The sequence below is a fragment of the Pleurodeles waltl genome, chromosome 5 (genome assembly GCF_031143425.1).
Source record: "Pleurodeles waltl isolate 20211129_DDA chromosome 5, aPleWal1.hap1.20221129, whole genome shotgun sequence".
NCBI classification, from domain to species: Eukaryota; Metazoa; Chordata; class Amphibia; order Caudata; family Salamandridae; genus Pleurodeles; species Pleurodeles waltl.
The window spans coordinates 1,806,962,216-1,806,987,655 of record NC_090444.1 but is presented as its reverse complement, the minus strand read 5'-3'; the positions used below and the strand labels follow the sequence as shown (position 1 = coordinate 1,806,987,655).

Genomic DNA, 25,440 nt, shown 5'->3' with positions numbered 1-25,440 from the left:
TCTGTGGTAACACAGATAATGTACATTAGGCGGTAATTTCAAGCCACTCAGCCCTTCTCGTGTATATCAAGCAATAGTTCTACCAAACTTTGTTATTGGACACCTAGGCATGAACATACCAACTACAGCATCTGCAGGCACCTTAGGCCAAACAGGATAAAAACAACATTTGTCACTCAGGTTACAGATTAGATTGTCCCCTGCAGTGCCTAATATGAGAAGGTGGATGCAGGTGGAAGGCAGCAGCACTCACTTTTGGTGGCCTGGACTTATTTTTCATTATAAGACTTGGAGCAGGAGCAAGAGAACAATGGTGAAGTGAGAGAAGAAAAGGAAGAAGATAAACACAGGAAAACAGTGACAAAGGGAGAACGCAGGAATTAAAAAGAACCTGCAAGCGTGGGATAAGAACAAAACTTTTTTGGATTGTGAAATAAAGAAGCATGAAGTGGAACCAAGACTCGCAGCCTTGGTACTATTGTAATGGTAAATTTTTATTTATTTAGCATTTACTACCTCTGACGAGGCATTGAAGCAAGCAGCACGCTACTCTGAAACACAAGGCTAGAGGGAAGAAGATTAGTAACTTTATGCATCTCTGGTACTCAGCAGCACCGGTGGCCGGCTCCTAAAAAGAAACCTGTGGGCGCTATATTTTTTGCGCACGTTAAGCGCCGTCCTTCAGGCAGATCTAAGTTCGGCTGGATACAAACCTTTAGCGCAGTACTAGTGCTTTGAGATGAGGGCAGAACTACTTCTCCCCTCATACATGAGCCTAGCAGCCCTCTAGTAGAAGAGAGGCCAAAATCAAATGGGAAAGCCTTCTCGTAAAGGGACAGTAGACACAACGTGAAAGATCATGGGTGCTGTTTAGGACAACCCTGAAGTTCGGAAACTGCACAACCTGCAAGTCTTGGGCACTCCCTACTCAAGGTCCGCCTTTCAGCCAATCAGCTGCTGTAATAAGGAAGTGCCGGCATCAAAGGCTGACAGCCTCTTCTGTATGCTGATATGCAGCTGTTAAAGGCCTACCTCCACAAGAGGATTTAGTGCCAGTCAATACGGTGGCGTTAGCGGAATAAATAAGTCAACAAATTAACGAAACGCATGGAGAAATACAAGTATCCCATGGAATATGAAGAATTGTCACAGTTTTTACACATCAATAGTTAATGAAGCTTTCAGATGTACAGAGGGGTTCAAGGAACCCGCTTAATACGCAGAGCCTCCTCGTGGAGGTCTGCTGACAGGAGGCGCTTGCACGCATCACAGGGGCAAGAGAATGCTAAATGCTGGGACTGTGCGTAAAGCGCAACAAGACCTGATTTAAGGTTCAGCAGAGTGGTTTGTGTATGCCTATTGGTTAGAACAAGAAAACCAATTATCTTGCAACTGCCCCAATATACAGATCTGATATTGTAATTCATGGTAAGATTTTCCCTCGGTGTTTGATGCGCAGCTCTATCTTATGAGCATACTATACTGTACCTGCTTAGGCCCAAAGACGGCAACAGTAGTACCATGAAGATCAGGAAAGTGTAACACTTGTGCATTGTTGTTCGGTTCTCACCAGACCTGTTGGGACAAAGGGCAGAGTGAATCCTGATACCATCAATCTACATACAGTTGCCCAATTCTCATTCCCCAAACCCGTGAGAGAGTCAGGTATCATGCAGCAACCTCCCTGCAAGATCTGTGGCCTTCTAAACCAAAGTTGAAGCAAGATATCAGTCATCATACTCGTCATACCCCAAAAGCTTTAAAAGATGTGTGACCTCCTACATCAAACTGCCTGTAATAGTCCTTCCTCTTTCAACAGACCAGCTCTGTAGCCTCATGAACCAGACTGCAAACAAGATCCGTAACCAAACTCCCTGCAGAATGTGTGACTGTATACATCACACTGCATGCAACAATCCATCCTCATACACCAAAGTCTGTGATCCAAGACATAATACACCATACTCCAAGCAATATCCCAGACCTCCTGCACCAAACTCCCTGCACCACGAGATTGTGTACATCAAACTGCATGCAACAATCCGTCCTCATACACAACACTCTGTGATCCAAGATAATATACACCAAACTCCAAAGCAACATCCAAGACCTCCTAAACCAAACTCCCTGCAAAATGTGTTATCTTATACATCACACTGCATGCAACAGTTCATCTTTGTTCACCAAACTGCAGGTAAAATCTGGGACCTCTAATTAAACTCCATTCAAGAACCCAAGCTGCATACACTAAGCACCCTTCAAAATAATGACTCCTAAATTAAAACATCTTCAATAGCCCATCCCTACAGAACTAACTACAGGTGAGATTTGTGACCACATGAAACAAACTTCAACCAAGATCCCAGGCCGCCCACACCAAATCCTCTAGGAGGTATGTGGCCTCATAAATCAAACTACTTGCACAACATGCAACTTCATTCACAAAAATATCTGTAGTATCCCATTCTCACACACCAAACCAAAGGCAAGATCTGTGGCCTCCTACTTTGAACTCTTTATGAGATATGATCACACTACATCAAACCTCCTGAAATAGCAGGACATCAAACTTATGGTGAAATCCAAGTCCAATGGCACCAAACTCCATGCAGGATATGTGTCCTGAAACAACAAGCTTTATGCACGATCCAAAATCTCAAACACCAGACTCTCTATGAGATCTGCAACCTTTTACACAAACGTCCTGCCAGGCCCCACCCTCATATGGCAAAGTCATTGCAAGATCCTTTCCTCATAAAACATCAACAGCCCTGCTCAGATATTTAATACCCTCTTGTATATACTGAACTCCCTTGAAGGGCCAGGGTCACAAACAGCAAACTCATGCAGGATTTGGGAACTTGTACACTTAACACTCTGCTAGATTTGTACCCTCATGCATGAATTCATATTCTGTGCTCTTGTATGTAAAACCCCATTCGCTGGATTTCCTAAAAGATAATTGCAACCATGTCTAAACAAGTAAGAGCCAGACATGTCTGACTCTAATAAAGCCTTATCTGCATCAACCTTCCATCACCCCTGGCATCTGACTCTAAAAGTCTGGTAAGGTGATGAAAGAGCTTGGCAGTGCTTATAGCATTTCCTTGTGAAAGGGGGAGGAGGGATTTAAAAGTTGAGGGGCTCAAAATCCATTAGATGGCTATGTTTGAAGAGGTTTGTGAGAACTGTCACACTTCATAATGTGCCAGGTCTCAGGCATTTCCACAAAAGTCAGAAAACGCTTAACACTCAAATGAAGGGTTGGTTTCAGCATCGAACTTACACATGCCCCATCCCTGTCCTGCTCTCTACCTTTATGCAGCAACATGGTCCTTCCTTTGCAGCTCTTTAAACAATAACCTATAGCACCTGTACCACTAGGCTGGTTGCTGTTGCTTACTGAAGCAGATCAACCTGTAGTTGTTACTGGAAAAAAAAACACACAGAGCTGCTGTGGTGCAGACCCATACCTGGTCCAATGCGCTTCAAAGAATGCCGAGTAGTACACTATAGTTGGAAGGAGAGCAGAGAAGGCCCACAGGAGCAGTGTGGGGAAGAATTGGGTGATGATTGGATTCTGTAAGGAAAAGAAAAAAGAAGCAATGTTTTACCATGTACACATTAGAGACTTGAGGCCTGCAAGGTTGAGTGTTGGAATAGACATAATTAATTTGGAGACGTCTTTGCCCTCCACCACTCACGAGAACTAAACAACATGCAATGTATGAGAAACAGACACTCGGGGCTCCCCACTGCAAGTGACACACACACTCTAACATAATCAACTGAACTAAAACATACTGAGAAATTAACAACTACCATATAAAGGAAACTGACACTCCGCGCACCCTGCTGCAAGAGACAGGCTCTCCAACACACTCCATTCCAAAGAAACTTAGAACTGGAAAACACACCCCTAGAATAAAAACTGGCAATCAGTACAACCTACGAGAAACAGACACAGACTCTCCAACACACTCACCGCCAAAGACAACAAGAACTGAACCTGACGAGAAAAGCTAACACTTAACAAACCCCACTGAAATAAATGCTGCCTCTCAAACACACTCCACCCCAAAGAAACTAAGGACTGAATAGCAGACCCAGTGAGAGACACTTATACTTAATGACAAAAGAAATAAGCTTTACAACACATTCCACTAAGAATGGAACAGTAAACAAGTTATAAGGCAAAGGGCCCACTAGCACTTCCTACGATCAAGGCCACGGCATTCTCATTGGGTAGACACAGGTTTTGATGCAGAAATTACTTGGCTATTCAAAGGAACAAGGCAGACTGATGAGAGGCGCTGCCAAGCAAGTACAAAACAAATCGTGCTGATCATCACATGAACAGACTTCATGTGCATGTACCACCAACGCACCACCAGCCCCCCATCCGGTGCCACATACTCACATTCAGGTACTCAACAGGCTTGGTCACGTTGAACTTGTCCATGGTGGTGATGATGATGGCTGGGGTGGTGAGGAAGAAGAGGAGAAGGAAGAGAATGACATTGATGATCAGGCATCGGATCCACCACACGATCCCCTTGATGGAGAGATGCTCCCTGCGATAAAAAGACAGAAGAAGGAGAAGGCTCAGTCAGCAGGCAGCCACTCCCACTGTTAACGCACTAGAGATGACAGTAACGCAGTACGCGGTGATTAAGAGGTGAGTGTCCTAGTTGCTGGTGGATGGGTACCACTTGTAAGAGAAAGACCAGCAGACTTAAGAGTACAAGAAGTAACTCCCCTACCTCCGGTGGGTTAGATGTAAAGGTGAAAAAACAACCTAGATGGTTGCACCTTAGGGCGTCTGGACAAATTCACCATATGGCTCCCTCAACTAGGGCGGAGACTCGGACAGGGCAGTTCTCAGCAACCTTGTAACGTATTAGGCACCATGCAAGAGATACTACTGCACTGTGTTGAGATAACATTTCTCTGACTGCACTGCAGAGAACTCCCCCAGCTCGCAGTGGTGACAAGGTGAAGCTGCAGTTATTTTGTTAGAAGGGAAGGTGGGGAGGATGATTTGGACAAGAATGCTGAGGAGGAGCCACCAGCGAATCACAGAACAGCAGAACAGCCAGAGTGAGGCGCGGAGTGGAGGCTATTCCAAGGCAGTATATGTTTAGCAGAGTGAGTTGTCTGCATAATGAACATTAGTGAGAGGTATCACTGATTAATGCTGATACCGCTGGCTTGCCCTTTGCTACTCCTAAATGTCCTTTGTTATCACTAGCCTGAGGGTCTTAAGTTAAGGGTCAGGAAGACAAACTAACAGGGCTCAAATAGCCCTGTTTTCTGTTGATGTTACCACGCCTTGCCTCTCCTTCAGCATCTCTGCAGAAAAGAAGTGGTTTCTGAGAGAGACTAGAGGTGAGGGAGAGACAAGGCATCATCCCTCTGATGTCATCATTGGTCAAAGGTTGTAAAGGCCACTTCTGCCATCCCTGGGATTTTGGTAAATTTCCATCTATGGATCATATGACCATTGTACACAGTGAAGAAGAAATGCTGTAAAGCACTGTATGATGGAAAGGACTTTATTCTGTGTGGGGACTCCACGAAACTGAGTGGAGAGTTTTGAGATGCCATCTGGCTCATCAGTGGTGTGTGGGGAGGACATTGATTAGCTGGTCATGAGTAGGTGGGGAGGGTGCTACAAGGTGGTTCAAAGGATGGGGTGCCCATGGTGGTGTGTGACAAGGATTGACATTGATTGCTGCTTTCCAGTACACAAAGGATTCCTCGTGCGTGTGTGTGTACTGAACTAGTTTTCGCAGGGCACCCACAGAGACATCTCATTAACTAGCTTTCCCTCTATGCCTTATTAAAAGGAACTGTAATTAGCTGGAGATTGTGAAGTTGCTATTTTCGGACTAAGAAGTATCTAGGGATTCTATCACAACTGCATGTGACACAAGCACAGGGCCCTGGAGCCAGTTACCACCTATTGTCATTCAGAACAGTAAACCAAGGCTTGGCTTCTCAGTCCTTACCAGTAGATGTTCTGTGGATCCGGAGCGTATGTCACCGTCCAGTTTGACATGTGGAGGGATTCGCTGCAGGAAGAGGAACTTGGTTCGCCGCGGCACGAGCAGCCCTGACACTTGCAGACGTTGAAGTCTCTGAGAATTCTAAAAGGGGAAAAAAGTAAAGAGTTAGGACCTCGCAGTTAAACAAGACCCCTCAACGAGAGCCAGAGAAAAAGGGGGTTGGAAATTTAGCCTAGGGAGCCATTGTTGTGTGCACCCCCATACAAAGAACCAGGAAACAACAGTCTGTGTGTGTGTGGGTGCAGGGAAAGCAGTCAGAAGGGTTCATAAAAGTATTGTCACGATGTTAAGTGGCGCTAACACAGAGGCCCATTGGAAGTGCCTTTAAAACATCAAGGGAGCTCAACAAAAAAAAAGCTTTGTTGAGCTTCTGCTGGTACAAATGTCTATATGTACAAAGGAAAAGGACCTACGGTTCCAGTTTAAGTTCCACTCCCAAGAAAGGGTACACCCTGGACCTCAATCTCAAAAGAGACGGTGCTTACTACAAGCCCTTTCCTCCCAGAGGATTGGGACCACCTTCTGTCACATCATTAGGTACATATGTACGTGGTACTTGTACAGCACGAACACAAACAAAAGGCAGCAGAGCTATGGTAAGAGGTAAAACCAGAAGACCAAAACATGGTACAAGAGTGAGACATCAACCTGAGCCCACCAGAGAAGGTTTACTAACAATCATAAAAAAACATCTCTATCCATTACACTTCGCACATGAAGGTGATCATGGATCAACTAGAGGCCCCAAAACAGAAACAGTAGAACATGAACAACATGAAACATTGATTCTCAAAAAAAGCTCAATAAAGTAAGGAAATCATCCAAAAATCTTCACAGTGAATACTAAAGAGACTAGAAACATAACTTTTTGAATGGCTTTGACTTGTTTATTAACAGACTCAGTACACACAGAGACCATGAGGAATAACTACATGTAATGCTGAAAGTAAATTCCGCTCATAAAGATCAAACTGATAAAAATTCAATACACCAACCATAAAATTGCCCTCTGAGGCTCAAAAGGACCAGTGGAGAGAAAGGGACAAGAGACAGACAAGTAGAGATATGCACCATGAGCTGAATAGGTATTCGTCTGGTACAAAACACATTTCCAGTCTTCCTGGCTCTCCTTCCAGGCTCCTGAAAAAGTCCCTCTCTAAGTCCACGTGCAAGAAAAGGAATCTCTTCCCTCCACATGGTGCACCTTCAAGTGGATCATTTAGCCCAAAGGGGCCTGATATGCCCTTGTTACCCACTCTGGTATAATACTCAGCAACTCTTTTTATTCCCAGTAAAGGTAGAGGGTTCAAGTACGGAGACAGCAGTAGCCCCTACTCCTCCCATCATCATTGCCCTTTTCTATAACGCTGCTTGTAGAATTCCAGGCTTTCCCAACCTTGGAAAAATCTATAGGTGCACAGGGTCACCTGGCTTCCACTCTGTGCAAGTTCAAAACTCAGCTAAGGTAAGTGTGGTCACTTTGAGACACATCTGCAGGAACTACCAGCAGTTCGAGGTGTGTATTCCTATGCACATTTCCCAGCGCCAGGCAGCTGTGCTATACCTTCACCAGATAATGAACTGCAGCTTCTCAAAACGATTAGAGTCCCTGCATGTCATTGGCACTTCCAGTAAAACAACCCTCTAGGGCATGCACTGATGACCCCAGATCCCACCACTTCTCTTCTTTCAACACTTTCAGCCACAGCCTTTTCTGTCAATGAGGATCGCCCACGCAGGTCAATTTTCAGCATATGATTTTTAATCTTTGATTTCTATGGGCCCCAAATGCAGAAACAAATATACAAACAAATACACAAATTATGATATATTTTATTGAATTCATAAACCAGAAATATACAAAAATCGAAATTCTATTTGTAATGCAGAGTTTGGAACTTTTCAACCCTTAGTTTAATTTCTAAAAGATTAAGCGATATGCTAGAAACCAGCATTTCATGTTGCCTTTTTTTGCCCCTATACCATGCTTTTGTTGGTGCATACCCTTAGTTTAATTGAGGCTGCCAACTGTCTATGCTACTGTACTTGCGCTGACCCCAAAAATCAAGATAAGGATACCAATTTAATTTTTAGTCCTCAATTTTCAAATTCCTTCACATTTACAGAGCAGCTTAAAATGTTCAATTGTGAATTTTTTATCTGTATACACTTTATCAATCTGCTAATATTATTTTGTTTCTAAACAGTGGCAAACTCCCTGAGTAGGCATTGTGGACCCCAGGATGAAGACCAACCACAACAGGAAGGCCATCACCCCAGGCAACATCTCAACTTCCTCGTGTGGATCTGATATGGGGTTCTTCATGCTGCTTTTGGATTTCACGTATGTAAGGAGAAGAAATCAATCAATCAATCAGGATTCTTATAGAGTGTGGCTAATCACCCATTCGGGTCTCAAGGTGCTGGTGGTTGGAGGGGGCGGGTGGCTAATCACCCATTCGGGTCTCAAGGTGCTGGTGGTTGGAGGGGGTGGGGTACTGCAGCTCCGTCGAAGTGTTGGATGGCCGGTTCAGTCGAAGAGTCAGGTCTTGAGGTTTTTCCTGAATTAATAAATCATCCACTCCCTTCTTTTTCCCTATTATATTGGTCTATTTATGGTAGGCAAGCACTACTCCTCACTGTATAGCCCTCTGACCATCACCTCTGATTTGACAGTTGTCCTAGTCCACAGGACGGCTATGCGGACTCTGCAAGCGGGGTGAAGCCCACCACGAAGACAATGCCTATGGGGTCCGATACCAATGGTAGGATCATGGCACCATCAGCACCAGGACAACTTCCATCACTCTGGCATACACCTTCTCGTCCAATGTCTCTGCGGGTAGGCCCTGATGCTTGTTAAACCGCAGTAGCGCCAGCTTCTTCACCACCCACTTCAGCTGCTAGTGCCTCCAAGACCGCCTGATCCCGTTCTCAGGAGATCATCTGTTAGTTTGTCCTACCGGACATGAGGATCTCCTCTATGTTCATCCATTCACTTGCGTCTTTCTTCTCTTTCTGCTGTCATCCACTTGCCACAGATCATGATGCGCATCTTAGTCAGCAGTAGGGATAGGGCCACAAATCAAAATCACATATTCCCCTCTTTCACCCTGGGTGTGGACCCAATACACGGTGTACATTGCAGCATCTCTAAGGGCACTCATTACCTGCTTCCAGTAGTTCATCACCATTGGACAAACACATCTTTGAGGCTAAAGCCACATTTGTCAGATCTGTGACCAGCTTAACGAAAACCACCACAACATATTATTAAAAATAGTAAACGAACCCGCCAATTCACCAACTTAGTCTAACACAACCAACCCCACAGAAACCTGTAAGGAATCCTCTACATTTTTTGAGGACAAAGAAAAAAAAACATAAAACTTCCACTAAATCCTACAATGGAAGAGCAAACCCACTTTCCAACAGCTCCAAATTCGACTAAGCCTAAATTCAGGGAGGTGACATAATCCAAATTAGCAGGTCTAAATTACCTTTCCTGTCTAAAGGTCTGGAAATCAGTGGTGCCACTCAAATTACAGCCCTTAACACGGATAACATTGTCTTTCATGACCTCCAGTATGTCTTTAGCAAGGGCTGCAGTACAGAAACAACAAAACTTCAAATTGGGAGTAATGGTCTCCTTACTCTTGAAGACGGTAACGCCCGACTTCTGGTGCTTCAGGACTTGCTAGTGGCGTGTGACATATTTAACCATCCTACCAACCTTAAAACACTTGAAATGAAAATGGGCATTGAAGAGGAGTTCTTTTCTGGTTTCACAACTATTTAGAAAAGAGGTGCCAACAAATGAAAATGGCAGACAATCTCTGCACCATCAAACTTCCAGGAAGGTGTAGACAAGGCTTCCTCTTCTTTCTCACTCTCTTAAGCCTTGAGGAACTTTAATACCTCCTTCTGCTTTTATGCACACGATATGTAGCCCCACTTCAAAGTCTCCTCCTCTTCACTAGAAAGATTCAATGCTGGATGTCCATCCTCTAAAAACAGAACTTCCTCTCATGTCCTCACCACTGTGTAACTGCCCCATCCAAGCCTTTTGACTCCGTCAACAAATGGGATGACGGCCCATGCAAAACTGACAGGGCAAATTCCCTAGGTTTCATGCTTGACTAAAATCTGAACCTAAAAACCCTTAACTCTTGGGTTACAGAGAGGAATTCAATCATATATCCCTCAGAGGAACTCAAAACATCTGTCCCGTCTCTAGTTGTGTCTAGGCGAGACTATGGCAACTCACCAATCCAAGGCTGTTAAAAATCATGCGACCCTCCCAGTTGAAATTCTTCCTGCAGCACCACTTCCACACCGACACCTTTTGCATTTGCCAAAAGTGGATAACTTTATTCGCTTCGGAACATCCCAGATCTACCAGGCAGATCCACCTGAACTTTCATACGCATCTTCACGATTTACAGGAATATACTCCCCTAAACCCTTTCTTTGAAACAATTTATATGCTAGTTAAGACCTGCCGTTAGCCACATGAATCGCAACAAAATATATGTATAGTTACTTGGCATTCACCTACACCGGTATCTTCCTTTGTGTCTAATATTAGTCCCTCACTTATTGTACAGTTATTTATAGTTCATTGTTGAAGAATGTAACAATGTCTCATGTAAAGCACTCTGCACCCCCTCCTTTTTAGGTTGAGCATAGCAGCGCAAGTGCTGCTTTTCCGACGTGTTGGTATGAATCTGGGCTTTCAACCATGCCCATCACTATCACTCGTTAGCGGGCTTGCGTTTCAAAAATCCTTTGTTTTCGTTGGTAACTGCTTTACGTTTGTCCCTCCTGAGGGCAGATTTGTTACCGCCCTGGCCACCGACCCGGTTACATGGATAATTGCACTTTTGCCGATAACTTTGACTGTGAGCAAACTTCTTTTTTCTTTTGCCTCTCTCTTTGCACTCACGGCGGCGCACTGAATTGACTCGCTTATGTCAACTGTTTTACTTTTTATTTTCAGTCTGTGTGGCAAGAAAAGTCCAGTAAGGAATGTACAATGCTAATAGCTGTACGTCGAGCAAACGCAAGACCCATTGCAATTGAAATGCTTGTTTGCACTGCAGAAAACTGCAACTAAATGTAAAAAACGGTCTCTCGTGTTAACACTTCTGGGTTAATTAAAGGTCTAGAACATGTGATGACTCTACACTGCTAACGGTGGTATCTTATCCAGGCATTCACACACCAAAACACATTCTTTACTGAGACCCTGAAAACAGGGATTACACAATAGAATTCTTATTGTGAGGATGCTCTTGGCCAAACAATGTAGACACCACTGTCACTGACTGTCCCCAGGTTCTGCGCATAAACAATTTTGCTTGAATAGCGTTCGTTGAGAACTTCCTTTCACTTGTGCATCACTTCTGCTCCACCAAGAGCCTCATGGACTTTCCCCTCCCTCTGCCACTTCCAGACTGCCATGGAAATAAGTCGACGATGTTACTAACATCCACTCAGCTTGAGATACTTTTCATCCTGAGACTGGTGCAAGAATGAAACCAGATTCTTCTCCTCCCGCAGCTTTATGCCTATCCCTCTTGAAGTAAAGGACACAGTCCTAATTGTGTGTTTAACTGCCCTGAACTCTCCATTCTGTGTGACTTCTAACCAATGAAACAGAGCGTTAACGAAGCGCAACTACTCCTCAACATTTACCACCTGTGGCATCTCCATCCAGTCCTCGTCTAAGAACTTTGCTCACATACCATCTGTAGGAGGCTGGCCTGGCTTATAGTGGGTACCTAGTGGTACTTACACCTTGTGCCAGGTCCAGTTATCCCTTATTAGTAGGTTAGAGGTGTTCCTGCAGCTTAGGCTGATAGAAGGTAGCTATAGCAAAGCAGCTTAGGCTGAACTAGGAGACATGCAAAGCTCCTACTATGCCATTTATATCATATAGCACTATATCATAAGAAAACACAATACTCAGAGTTACTAAAAATAAAGGTACTTTATTTTAGTGACAATATGCCAAAAGTATCTCAGAGGATATACTCCCTTTGGAGGCAAGTAATATACACAAATGATATGCACACAAACCAAAACCAGGTAAGTAACAGTTAGAAAAGTAGTGCAAGCAATGTAGAAACACAATAGAATGCAACAGGGAGAAATAGGCCTAGGGGCAACACAAACCATATACGCCAAAGGTGGAATGCGAACCACGAATGGACCCCAGGCCTAGTGTAGTGTGTAGAGGGTCACTGGGAGTGTAAGAAAACACTAAGGGTGTCCAAGATACCCCACCCCAAGACCCTGAAAAGTAGGAGTAAAGTTACCCTACTACCCCAGAAAGACAGTAAAGTCGAGATAGGGGATTCTGCAAGGACAACAACTGACTGCAAAACACTGAAGACGGATTCCTGGATCTGAGGACCTGTAAAGGAAGGGGACCAAGTCCAAGAGTCACGCAAGTGTCCAGGGGGGGGCAGGAGCCCACTAAACCCCGCTGAAGGTGCAAAAGGGCTGCCTCTGGGTGGAAGAAGCCGAAGATTCTGCAACAACGGAAGATGCCAGGAACTTCCCCTTTGGTCAGAAGATGTCCCACGGCATGTTGGAGGATTTGTTTCCACGCAGAAAGACTGCAAACAAGCCTTGCTAGCTGCAAAAGGCATGGTTGAGGATTTTGGATGCTGCTAGGGCCCAAGAAGGACCAGGCGGTCGCCCCTTGGAGGAGGAGACAGAGGGGGCGGGGTGCTCGCCAACTCAGAGAGCCCATGCAGAAGCAGGCAGCACCCGCAGAAGCACCTGAACAGGCACTTAGAAGATCTAAGGACAGCGGTCGACTCAGAGTCACAAAGGAGGGTCCCACGACGTCAGGATCCAACTCAGCGAGTTGGGCAATGCAAGACGGAGTGCTGGGGGTCCTGGGCTAGGCTGTGCACGAAGGAAGTCTTGCAAAAGTGCACAGAAGCCCGAGCAGCTGCAGTTCACGCAGTACACAGGATTACTGTCTGGCGTGGGGAGGCAAGGACTTACCTCCACCAAATTTGGACAGAAGGGCCACTGGACTGTGGAAGACACTCCTGTGTTCCAGGGACCACGCTTGCCAGGATGAGAGGGGACCCAGAGGACTGGTGATGCAGAAGTTTGGTGCCTGCGTTGGCAGGGAGAAGATTCCCTTAACCCACAGGAGATTTCTTCTTGGCTTCCAGTGCAGGGTGAAGGCAGACAGCCCTCAGAGCATGCACCACCAGGAAACAGTCGAGAAAGCCGGCAGGATGAGGCGCTACAATATTGCTGGTAGTCTTCTTGCTACTTTGTTGCGGTTATGCAGGCGCCTGGAGCAGTCAGCGGTCGATCCTTGACAGAAGTCGAAGAGGGAAGTGCAGAGGAACTCTGGTGAGCTCTTACATTCGTTATCTGGTGAAATGCCCACAGGAGAGACCCTAAATAGCCCACAGAGGAGGATTGGCTAGTGAGAAAGGTAAGCACCTATCAGGAGGGGTCTCTGACGTCACCTGCTGGCACTGGCCACTCAGAGGTGTCCATTGTGCCCTCACACCTCTGCATCCAAGATGGCAGAGGTCTGGGACACACTGGAGGAGCTCTGGGCACCACGCCTGGGAGGTGCTGGTCAGAGGAGTGGTCACTCCCCTTTCCTTTGTCCAGTTTTGCGCCAGAGCAGGGCTGGGGGGATCCCTGAACCGGTGTAGACTGGCTTATGCAGAGAGGGCACCATCTGTGCCCTTCAAAGCATTTCCGGAGGCCAGGAGAGGCTACTCTTCCCAGGCCCTTCACACCTATTTCCAAAGGGAGAGGGTGTAACACCCTCTCTCAGAGGAAATCCTTTGTTCTGCCTTCCTGGGACCAAGCTGCCCAGGCCCCAGGAGGGCAGAAACCTGTCTGAGGGGTTGGCAGCAGCAGTAGCTGTAGTGGAGACCCCAGAAAGTTAGTTTGGCAGTACCCGGGCTCTGTGCTGGAGACCTGGGGATGCATGGAATTGTCCCCCCCAATACCATAATGGTATTGGGGGGCAATTCCATGATCCTAGACATGTTACATGGCCATGTTCGGGGTTACCATGGTGACGCTATATATAGGTATTGACCTATATGTAGTGCATGCGTGTAATGGTGTCCCCGCACTCACAAAGTCCGGGGAATTTGCCCTGACCAAAGTGGGGGCACCTTGGCTAGTGCCAGGGTGCCCACACACTAAATAACTTTGCACCTAACCTTCACCAAGTGAGGGTTAGACATATAGGTGACTTATAAGTTACTTAAGTGCATTGTAAAATGGCTGTGAAATAAGGTAGACATTATTTCACTCAGGCTGCAGTGGCAGTCCTCTGTAAGAATTGTCTGAGCTCCCTATGGGTGGCAAAATAAATGCTTCAGCCCATAGGGGTCTCCTGGAACCCCAATACCCTGGGTACCTGAGGTACCATGTACAAGGCAATTATAAGGGTGTTGCAGTGTGCCAATGAGAATTGGTAAAATTAGTCACTAGCCTGCAGTGACAATTCTAAAAGCAGAGAGAGCATAAACACTGAGGTTCTGGTTAGCAAAGCCTCAGTGATATGGTTAGGCACCACACAGGGAACACATACAGGCCACAAACCTATGAGCACTGGGGTCCTGGCTAGCAGGATCCTAGTGACACATAACAAACACACTGACAACATAGGGTTTTCACTATGAGCACTGGGGTCCTGGCTAGCAGGGTCCCAGTGACACATAACAAACACACTGACAGCATAGGGTTTTCACTATGAGCACTGGGCCCTGGCTGGCAGGATCCCAGTGAGACAGTGAAAACACCCTGACATATACTCACAAACAGGCCAAAAGTGGGGGTAACAAGGCTAGAAAGAGGCTCCCTTCCTACACCATCTACCTTAAATACTTCAGTCAGCTCAAGGCTCCATGAAGCCACTCTTGTGGCAGATAAACGTAAGTGTTCTTTGGAAAGACTAGATGGTAAATACCGGCTTGAAGCTTGGAGACTATAAAACAAAGTTCTGCTCCTGAAACAAACATCTGTTGAAAACCCAGCATCCACCTGGTCGCCGCAGATATTTCATGATTATTCCATCACAGCTGATGTCTGTCAGAAATCTGGGAGATCTGCTGGTCTGGATGGAGGAGTAATTCCCAAGAAAGCACCATCACCATAGGAGGCTTCTTTTACCTGAGGCAGCTTAGACATAACTTCCTGTTCATCCCTTCAGCTACATCACTGTAAGCTCCATGACTAATGCCACGCTGCAGCGTCACTCGGACTCTCTCTCTACTCCACCACTATTCTTGCCCCTTTCCTACAGCCTGTGAATGAAGCGTGCCGAGGAGTTGTCCATCCCCAAACTCACATGGCAGTGATTGTCTCATTGTGGAAGGTGACAAACGCCATTCCCAGAGGCTTCTCGTTCACTTTTTCTTTCTCCTTCTTGTACTCTTCCTTCAGCCGCTCTTCCAGATCCGAGTAGTACTGGATGGCCTCCACCTGGACCAGAAACAAACACAAAAGGTAATACCCACATGCAATTAAAAGAGCATAGAAACCTCGCCAGGGTCTAACCTACCACAAACAAACATCAGTCCCTCACAACACCCTGTTTCCAGCGTCCCACTTTGCTGAGGTCACAGATTGTTGTTGCTACACATTTTCTCTTGCTTAATGAAATTAAATCACTGTAATGGAGTGAATTTAATTAATACTAAGATAATGTTTGATAGTAATTTTTGTGGTGAGAAGTGGGGACTTTTTTTCCCGAAGAAAAAAGACTATTATTTAGATGACTGAGGGAAACTGTTAAGGCAGAAAAAACAAGGGAGGGAGCCAGCAGGAGCGGACAGGAAGAGCTACATTTTGCAGACTCAACTGAAACACACAGTGGTGAAGATTACATAGATAGGGAAGTCCCCTGTCCTAACCTGGCCAGACCCTGCTTCCCTTCTTACCGGCAAAGCGCACTCACAGCATGAAGTGCCCCACTACGGTGCATGTCTCAATAATTCTCAGCAATTAAATCCAATTTAGAAAAGTATTGGAACAGACAGAGGGTCATGCAACTACCGGCTATTCTATTCCTATGGAGTAAAGCCACAAACAATTCTGCATTGTACCTGATACATCAGTTTGTGGCCATGTACACAGTGTGTCAGCATCACTGCATGACGCAGTCACTTCAAAGTCACAGTGAATGGTGATACGCACCTTCTCGCAGCCTTTGATGGTGCAGCAGCACAAGTGTCCGCAGAGCCGCGGGTTGATCATGTGGGTGATGTGCTCCTTCTCCTGCAGGTTCCTGAAGTAGATCTTCCCACGTTCTGCCTTTTTCCTTTGAAGAAAAGGATATGGGGGGGAGCAGGGGTGTGAGAACAAGACCGAGGGAGCAGAGAGAGTGAAGGAGAATGGAGAGCGTAAAAGAGGAGAACAAGAGTTGGACGAAGAGAAGCGAGTACAAGAATGAAACGAAGAGACAGGAAGGCAGCAGAAAAAGAACAGAAAAAAGTAGAAGGAGGGAAACAAGAGAGCAGACATGAAAAAGTGAGTGAAAGATTAGAAATGATAAAAGAAGAAAAGGCAAGTGAAAGGAGGAGAACGGAATGTTTGTAAGATGAGAGAGGAGGACAGGAGGGTAAGAGTAGACAGACCAGGAGTGGATAAACATGCCCCACAATCAATTGATTTGTAAATTTGTAATTACAACCCACAAAAACTTGATATTGCAAATCAGTTCTAAATCAGAGTAACCACTACTAGCCTTGAGACTGCGGCTAATAAACACAAATCCTAAACTGACTAAAATGACCCCTCTCCTGTCCAAGAACTGAGGTCAAGCAATGCAGATGCACCTTGATCCTGACGAGCCGCAACATTTCTCGCTCTGACAATAATACACGTCTCTGCTAAGTCTCATCAGCTTTAGAATCTTTTTTCTAGTACTGAGAAATCACTCACAGGTCTGGAGATGTACCTCAATCCTCACCTATGGCCCCTCCCGCTATTCTAGGATTGAGACCATCCTTTGCACCAGCTTTTTCAATTTACTTCATTCTAGACCTGCAGTAATATGTAAAGTTTTGGAATGAGACCCCACTTGCTCCATGAGGACACCTTACTAGTTCTCTGTAGTACCCACCACAGATTTAACTGTTGATCTGACAGGGCACCTTGATCCTTATTAACAGACTCTCACATTGTCGTAGATCAAGGCCGTCTACGTCTCAATCGGCCCCTGCCTACAGTGCCTCCGGCTTGTCAAGTCCCAAGACCAAGTCCCACCTCTTACAATGTCTCTCAGTCACCACTGTTCAAGACAAATATATTCCTGCTATGTGAAACCTAAATTAAATTGGTTTGGACTATTTTGCATAATTCTCTATTACAATTAAATGTTTGTTAATTTCCAAATATGCTGTAATTATCCCCAATTTACTGTTTAATGTGATATTAACTGTGTTCTGTCCAAAACAGATGAAATGCCTACCATAAATCTCTTTGCTCAATGAAATCTAGGCAATGATGGTTTTAGACTAAATTAAAGTGAATCATTTGGAGACCTACATTCTCTCTTCTGTGTAATGCAAAATATTTGATGCTATGTTACTAAAAACTAAGAAAACATGTTGTGATAGTTTGGTTAAAATGATTTGATGCATATGTTATTACAGAATTATGACTGTCAAACTGACCCCTTTTAAAACTCACTATTGTCCTGATGAAACCCCCACAAAGATCACTGGAATTGAATTGAAATATTGTACAATGACAAACTAAACTCCATAATACCTTGTGGGAAAAAACAATTGTAATGCAAAATATGGTTGTCCTTTTTTTCATGCTCACTGGGCTTTTTTCTGGAAACTAAACTGTACTTAATTCACATGCCTTTTGCCACCTCAAAAAACATTTGCTATGTTTATATACTTTTCATGAAACGTGCAATATATTCCACAGGCTTATGTGACAATTTTGATCTCTTTTGAAACCCCTATGCTATAGAGGTATTTTGTAATAATATTAATACTAATTTCAGTCTTGGCCCAGGAGTAACCACATATTAGTAGATAGCTTAGTTATTCAGGTTGCTCAGGGGAAAAGTCATCTTGCACCAGTGAGTCCATGCAGAACTAAAACACCCCCTTCTTGTCTAGTAATGAAATTCCATACAGCGGTTGACTGATATACTCATTCTTCACATTCAGTACTGGGAAATGCAGTTGAGTACAGGAATCCGCTAAAGCACCCCGTTCGTGCCCTGTAGTCTTTCCTGCAATACCATTACACACTGTAGTCGGTACTTCCATCTTGCTCATCAGAAGCTCACCTTCCAGAACTAACAATGGCACCCAAATGTCAATCCTGGACTGCAGAACCTCTGCTATTTAGCACTGACAAACATACAGAGGAATCAATTTAATCACATCAATCCTGACCTCAGTTGCCTCCTGCCATTTAATACCACAGACACATATATAGAATGTCATATAAGCAACTTCATAGAATGTGAACACCCCATAGTGGAGAAAGGTCAGCAGTTAAGCTATAATCCTGCTGGAGATGGCGAGTGGGTTTACCTTTCTGCATCAAGGGACATAAGCCTTGCAACATTGTAACATGGACGGGCCTCTAGCACAGTACAGTTGGGATACGCCTCCCTGCAAAAGAAAGAGAGGAAAGACTATGATTAGGCCACAGGTCCATGAAAAGATCAGGAAGAAAGTGTGTGTGTAAAGAGGGAAAATGTAGGTGTGAGGAGGGCATACGTATGGGGAAAACGGTCAGACAACAGTGGTATGTGGTATTACAAACACTCCAAATGGATATACGAAAATCCCGGCAGAAAAGAAAACTCACTCAAAGTGCTTCTTGATATTCTCTGATTCGGCATATTTGGAAATTCCATTAATAAATAAAGTGCGTTTAACCTAGAACCGCAAAAAATACGTTTTAGTGGGTTTATCAAAGATTAGCAGTGGTACAAATACACACATCCACACAGAACCAGAAGCATATCAGATTGAATTGAACCCAAACAAAGGCAGCTATACAGTCACTGTCCTCACTACATACAGAAACTCTACCCGAGAACATAAGGTTTCATTCATAACCAGTTATGCCAGCCCACCACAGACACCACCAGACAGTAATATCCACCGCCAGATGTAGAAGCCCACCAAAGACATCACCCAACAGTAACATCCAGCAAAGTCAATTCCAAATGCATAACAACTGAGGTATATATTTGGAAGACATATAACTCTTTTTGCATTGTTTCATCCGGACTGAAATTCTTGAATAGGATTAAAGACAACATTTTTGAATCTGACAAATAACAGATAAGTCAAACATTGTCAAACAAGTCAAAAGTAGCCAGGTATTGTATCAGGCTGCAGCTCACACAGCACACCTCATCAGAGAAAGTGTGCGAATGCCTGCATGATGCAAGAGTTCTACACACACACACACAGACACAGACACAGACACACACACACACACACACACACACACACAGACACATACACACACACCCCTACCTACAGGCTCTTGTCGTACAAAACATTTTTCTTACATTTAGAATATGTCTAAATAGAATCTACTGCAAAAATGTATTGTATGTGAGTCAAAGAACAAATGGATAAAGCAATTCACCTGTACTGGTAATGAAGGCAATCTCCCTGAGAGAAGCCAAGGTGCTAATAAATACCCTTTGGTGTTAGCTTCTAGTATTGACCACACAACTGGATTCTCACCAAGAATACAAGCAGATGCACAGAGGAGCTCAGCAGAGAATTTGTAAATGGCTTTCACAATTAACAAACTGCATGATTTCATCTGAGTGAACAGGATTTTCACAACTCGAGTGTCATGGTGGATCTCGTCTCGTCTCTGAGACGGGGCCTTCCGGTGGCGTTAGCATGAGCAGAAAAACTAGGTGATTCAGAAGTACTACAGTCAAGCGTTTGTTTTCTCATTTCCCATCATAGACCTAGAGTCACTAGCGCGCTATTCCATGCCCGTCAACGCCTAGACCCCTGCCTGTCATGCCCCGAGGATGAACCCTCTAGAAACGAATGCAGTGAAAGAGGGACAGGAACTCACAGAAGGTTTGAGGTCGGAATGCTCACCCCAGCCCAGGAGAACAGGAGCATTGTAGCATTTTTAAGATAAACACCAACTTTGTAAAATCATTTCCATTTAGTTTAACTGTGGGTTTTGTTAGATTTGGCTACACAGCAGGTGTGTACTTGTAAGAGTTCAGCCTCTTGCTGCCAATAAAGAGAGATTGAAGAGTTGGAGGAATGTTATTTTTTGTGCTCCCTCCCCAGGCCTATCAGTATGCCTGGAATCACTGGAGCTTCCCGGCCATGCGCCTAGAATTATTGGTCTACTGCTCAGCAACTTTCATTGTGCCTACAATCATTACTCCATTGAGCCATGCCTGCCAATGTACCTAGAATCATTAGCCCATTGATCCATGCCCATCACTGTCCCTAGAAGGAATGTTCTGCACCTCTCACTAGGGAGCAGACTCCCTTCGCAAAGATTCTCTGATGTCTGATAAAGGCACTCAAGTGAGAGCAGTGAGCTGGTCCTTGAATAACACTACATTACACTGGAGATGGCAGAATCCGGTCAAGTGAAACAGGGCGTGTTTGAAACATCACACTCTGCAGCAATGCTTCTGCCATGCTGGTCTTAACCAGACACTGACCTACCTTCATTCGACCTCCATCTGATACTCCATCCACTCTGACACCACAACCATCTTATCTGGGAATGGTTACCTTTAGGGAAGAGGCACATGGCCAGCTTTCCCCTCAGTCTTTGTCCACACTTTAATCAGGAACTCATCTTCATCTGCAGCATCTGGTGTTAGTGGAACTATCGGCTACAAACGCCTAACTGGAGGCGCTGCAGGTGAATTAGCATTTGAAGGCTGTTGCACTGGAGCCTGCATGGCACCAGCACTGACTCGCATGGCCCATTTGCCCACTCGTGTTGCAATTCTGCAATCCACAACTCTGAAAATTCCAGCCCGCGCACCTGTTGTGACTGCTCTGCACATATTTTGTGATCTTTCCCTTCCTTTATGTAGTCCCTTCCATTCTGTTACCCGCATTGCTGTTGCACATCCTAAAATAAATAAATAAAGTGTTCACCACTGGAATGAGTGATTGACAAAAATGTGTAAAGAGCACATATAGGAAAATGCCTCTCATGGCATGGTTACACCCTAAACATTTTGCTGATGCTAGTCATGATTGAAAGTGTGCTGGGACCCTGCTAACCAGGCCCCAGTGTTCTTTCCCTAAAATTGTACCTTTGTTTCCAGAATTGGAACAGTCCTGGCACAGAGATAAGACCCTTTTAACTGGTACCCCTGGTACTAGGGGCCCTGTGGCCAGGGAAGGTCTCTAAGGGCTGCAGCATGTATTATGCCACCCTGAGGACCCCTCACTCAGCCCATGCACACTGCCTAACAGCTTGTGTGTGCTGGTGGGGAGAAAAAGACACTCCCCTCAGAGTGCCATGCCAACCTCACACTACCTGTGGCATAGGTAAGTCACCCCTCTAGCAGGCCTTACAACCCTAAAGCAGGGTGCACTATACCACAGGTGAGGGCATAGGTGCATGAACACTGTGCCCCTACAGTGTCTAAGCAAAACCTTAGACATTGTAAGTGCAGGGTAGCCATAAGAGTATATGGTCTGGGAGTCTGTCAAACACGAACTCCACAACACCATAATGGCTACACTGAAAACTGTGAAGTTTGGCATCAAACTTCTCAGCACAATAAATGCACACCGATGCCAGTGTGCACTTTATTGTAAAAATACACCCAGAGGGCATCTTAGAGATGCCCCCTGAAAACATACCCGAGTTCCAGTGTGGGCTGACTAGTTTTGCCAGCCTGCCACACACCAGACATGTTGCTGGCCACATGGGGAGAGTGCCTTTGTCACTCTGTGGCCAGGAACAAAGCCTGCACTGGGTGGAAGTGCTTCTCACCACCCCCTGCAGGAACTGTAACACCTGGCGGTGAGCCTCAAAGGCTCAAACCTGTTGTTATAGAGCCCCAGGGCACTCCAGCTAGTGGAGATGCCCGCCGCTCCGGACACAGTCCCCACTTTTGGTGGCAAGTCCAGAGGAGATAATGAGAAAAACAAGGAGGAGTCACCCACCAGTCAGGACAGCCCCTAAGGTGTCCTGAGCTGAGGTGACCCCTTGCCTTAGAAAATCCTCCATCTTGTTTTGGAGGATTCCCCCCAATAGGATTAGGGATGTGCCCCCCTCCCCACATTGGCTACTGCCCCCCCAGACCTAAACACACCCCTAAATGGATTATTTAGGAGCAACATTGAACTCAGGAAATCAGATTCCTGCAACCTGAAGAAAGAAGGACTGCTGACTTGAAAGCCCCGCAGAGACGACGGAGACAACAACTGACTTGGCCCCAGCCCTACCGGCCTGTCTCCAGACTCAAAGAACCTGCACAGCGACGCATCCAGCGGGGCCAGCGACCTCTGAGGACTCAGAGGACTGACCTGCACCTAAAGGACCAAGACCTTCCGGAGGACAGCGGCTCTGTCCAAAAACAGCAACAAAGAAACCAACTTTAAAGAGACTCCCGCCTCACTCTGGAAGCGTGAGTCTTCACACTCTGCACCCGACGCCCCCGGCTCGAGTTCAGGAGAACCAACACCGCAGCGAGGACTCCCCGGCAACTCCAACGACGTGGACACCCTGAGTCAACCTTCCTGCACCCCCACAGCAATGCCTGCATAGAGGATCCAGCGGCACCCCCTGATCGCGACTGCCTGGTAACAAAGGAACCCGACGCCTGGACCAAGCACTGCACCCACAGCCCCCAGGACCGAGAGGAACCACCTACCAGTGCAGGAGTGACCAGCAGGCGGCCCTCATCCTAGCCCAGTCGGTGGCTGGCCCGAGAAGCCCCCCTGTGCCCTGCCTGCATCGCCAGAGTGATCCCCGGGTCCCTCCATTGCTTTCAATGCAAAACCCGACACCTACTTTGCACACTGCACCCGGCCGCCCCTGTGCCGCTGAGGGTGTATTTTGTGTGCCTGTGTGTGTACCCCCCCCCTCCCCCCCAGGTGCTCTACAAAAAAAACCTGGTCTGCTCCCCGAAGACGCAGGTACTTACCTGCTAGCAGACTGAAACTGGAGAACCCCTGTTCTCCATAGGCACCTATGTTATTTGGGCACTCTTTTGACCTCTGCACCTGACCGGCCCCTGTGTTCCTGGTGCTGTGGATTTGGGGTTGCCTTGAACCCCCAACGGTGGGCTGCCTATGCCCAGGAGACTGAACTTGTAAGTACTTTACTTACTTGAGAAACTAATTATTACTTATGTCCCCGAGGAATTGTTGATTTTTGCACTCTGTCCACTTTTAAATTAGCTTATTGCCATTTTTGCCAAAACTGTGTATACTACTGTTTTAATTCAAAGTTCCATTCTTACCTGTGTGAAGTACCTTACAATTTATGTACTTACCTAAATTCTGAATCTTGTGGTTCTAAAATAAATTAAGAAAATAATATTTTTCTATATAAAGACCTATTGGCTTGGAGTTAAGTCCTTGAGTGTGTGTTCTCATTTATTGCCTGTGTGTATACAACAAATGCTTAACACTACCCTATGATAAGCCTACTGCTCGACCACACTACCACAAAATAGAGCATTAGTATTATCTAATTTTGCCACCATCAACCTCTAAGGGACATTCTTGGACTCTGTGCACACTATCTCTCACTTTGAGATAGTATATACAGAGCCAACTTCCTACATCACACTAGTCCAATTGGTGTAGCCATAAAAGAAATACCTAACAAAAAAAAAATGTTCTCTCTGAAATCTAAAACAAATGAGTATTTTATGTTGGGATAAGGGGGATTGATAATTACATCAACTCAGCCCCATCACGGAAAATACAGCACATATGGAAAATGTCACTTACCAGTGTACATCTGTTCGTGGCATGAGACGCTGCAGATTCACATGCTGTGCATTATCCTGCCATCTAGTGTTGGGCTCGGAGTGTTACAAGTTGTTTTTCTTCGAAGAAGTCTTTTCGAGTCATGAGACCGAGTGACTCCTCCCTTTCGGCTCCATTGCGCATGGGCGTCGACTCCATCTTAGATTGTTTTCCCCGCAGAGGTTTGAGGTAGGAGTTGTGAGTATACTAGAGGTGCCCATGCAATGGAGTAGTTATGTATGTACTTAATGTGTATCAAAAGAATTTTTATTTACATATTTACAATTTTCATTCAACTAAGAACGGCTAGAGGGCGCATGTGAATCTGCAGCGTCTCATACCACAAACAGATGTACACTGGGTAAGTGACATTTTCCGTTCGGTGGCATGTGTAGCTGCAGATACACATGCTGTGCATAGACTAACAAGCAGTAATCTCCCCAAAAAGCGGTGGTTTAGCCTGTAGGAGTTGAAGTTGTCTGAAATAATGTTCTTAATACAGCCTGTCCTACTGTGGCTTGTTGCGTTGCTAACACATCTACACAGTAATGCTTAGTAAATGTATGAGGCGTAGACCAGGTGGCTGCCTTACAAATTTCTGTCATAGGTATATTCCCAAGAAAAGCCATTGTGGCGCTTTTTTTCCTAGTGGAATGTGCTCTTGGTGTAATAGGTAATTCTCTTTTTGCTTTCATATAGCAAGTTTGAATACATTTAACTATCAATCTGGCGATGCCTTGTTTGGATATAGGATTGCCTACATGAGGTTTTTGAAAGGCTACAAACAATTGTTTTGTTTTACAAAATTGTTTTCTTCTGTCAATGTAATACATTAGTGCTCTTTTTATGTCTAATGTATGTAAGGCTCTTTCAGCTACTGAGTCTGGTTGTGGAAAGAAGACTGGGAGTTCCACAGTTTGGTTTAGGTGGAATGGTGATATGACCTTTGGTAAGAATTTTGGATTTGTACGGAGAACCACTTTATGTTTATGTATTTGTGTAAAGGGTTCTTGAATAGTAAATGCTTGTATCTCACTTACTCTTCTAAGTGATGTGATAGCTATTAGAAAGGCTACTTTCCAAGTCAGATATTGCATTTCACAAGAATGCATGGGTTCGAATGGTGGGCCCATGAGTCGTGTTAATACAATATTAAGGTTCCCCAAAGGTACTGGTGGTGTCCTTGGGGGTATGATTCTTTTTAGTCCCTCCATAAATGCTTTAATGACTGGGATTCTAAAAAGTGATGTTTTGTGTGTAATCTGCAGATAGGCAGATATTGCAGTGAGATGGATTTTAATGGAAGAGAATGCTAGATTAGACTTCTGTAAGTGTAATAAGTAGCTTACAATGTCCTTTGTGGAGGCATGTAGTGGTTGGAT

At 45.2% G+C, this 25,440-nt stretch overlaps 1 protein-coding gene across 4 annotated transcripts in view; it reads right to left on the bottom strand.

Annotated features, from left to right (window-relative positions):
- TMEM63B (transmembrane protein 63B) overlaps window positions 1–25,440 on the bottom strand; it is a 241,945-nt gene that overhangs the window by 33,048 nt on the left and 183,457 nt on the right. For all 4 annotated transcript variants that reach the window (XM_069236286.1, XM_069236282.1, XM_069236285.1 and 1 more), the window contains 8 exons: window positions 18,915–18,985; window positions 18,635–18,715; window positions 16,269–16,392; window positions 15,421–15,554; window positions 6,012–6,149; window positions 4,421–4,574; window positions 3,474–3,580; window positions 1,489–1,575 (listed from right to left, as the gene is read on the bottom strand). In XM_069236286.1, the coding sequence (XP_069092387.1) occupies window positions 1,489–1,575; window positions 3,474–3,580; window positions 4,421–4,574; window positions 6,012–6,149; window positions 15,421–15,554; window positions 16,269–16,392; window positions 18,635–18,715; window positions 18,915–18,985 (896 nt within the window). The remainder of the gene's footprint in view (window positions 1–1,488; window positions 1,576–3,473; window positions 3,581–4,420; window positions 4,575–6,011; window positions 6,150–15,420; window positions 15,555–16,268; window positions 16,393–18,634; window positions 18,716–18,914; window positions 18,986–25,440) is intronic.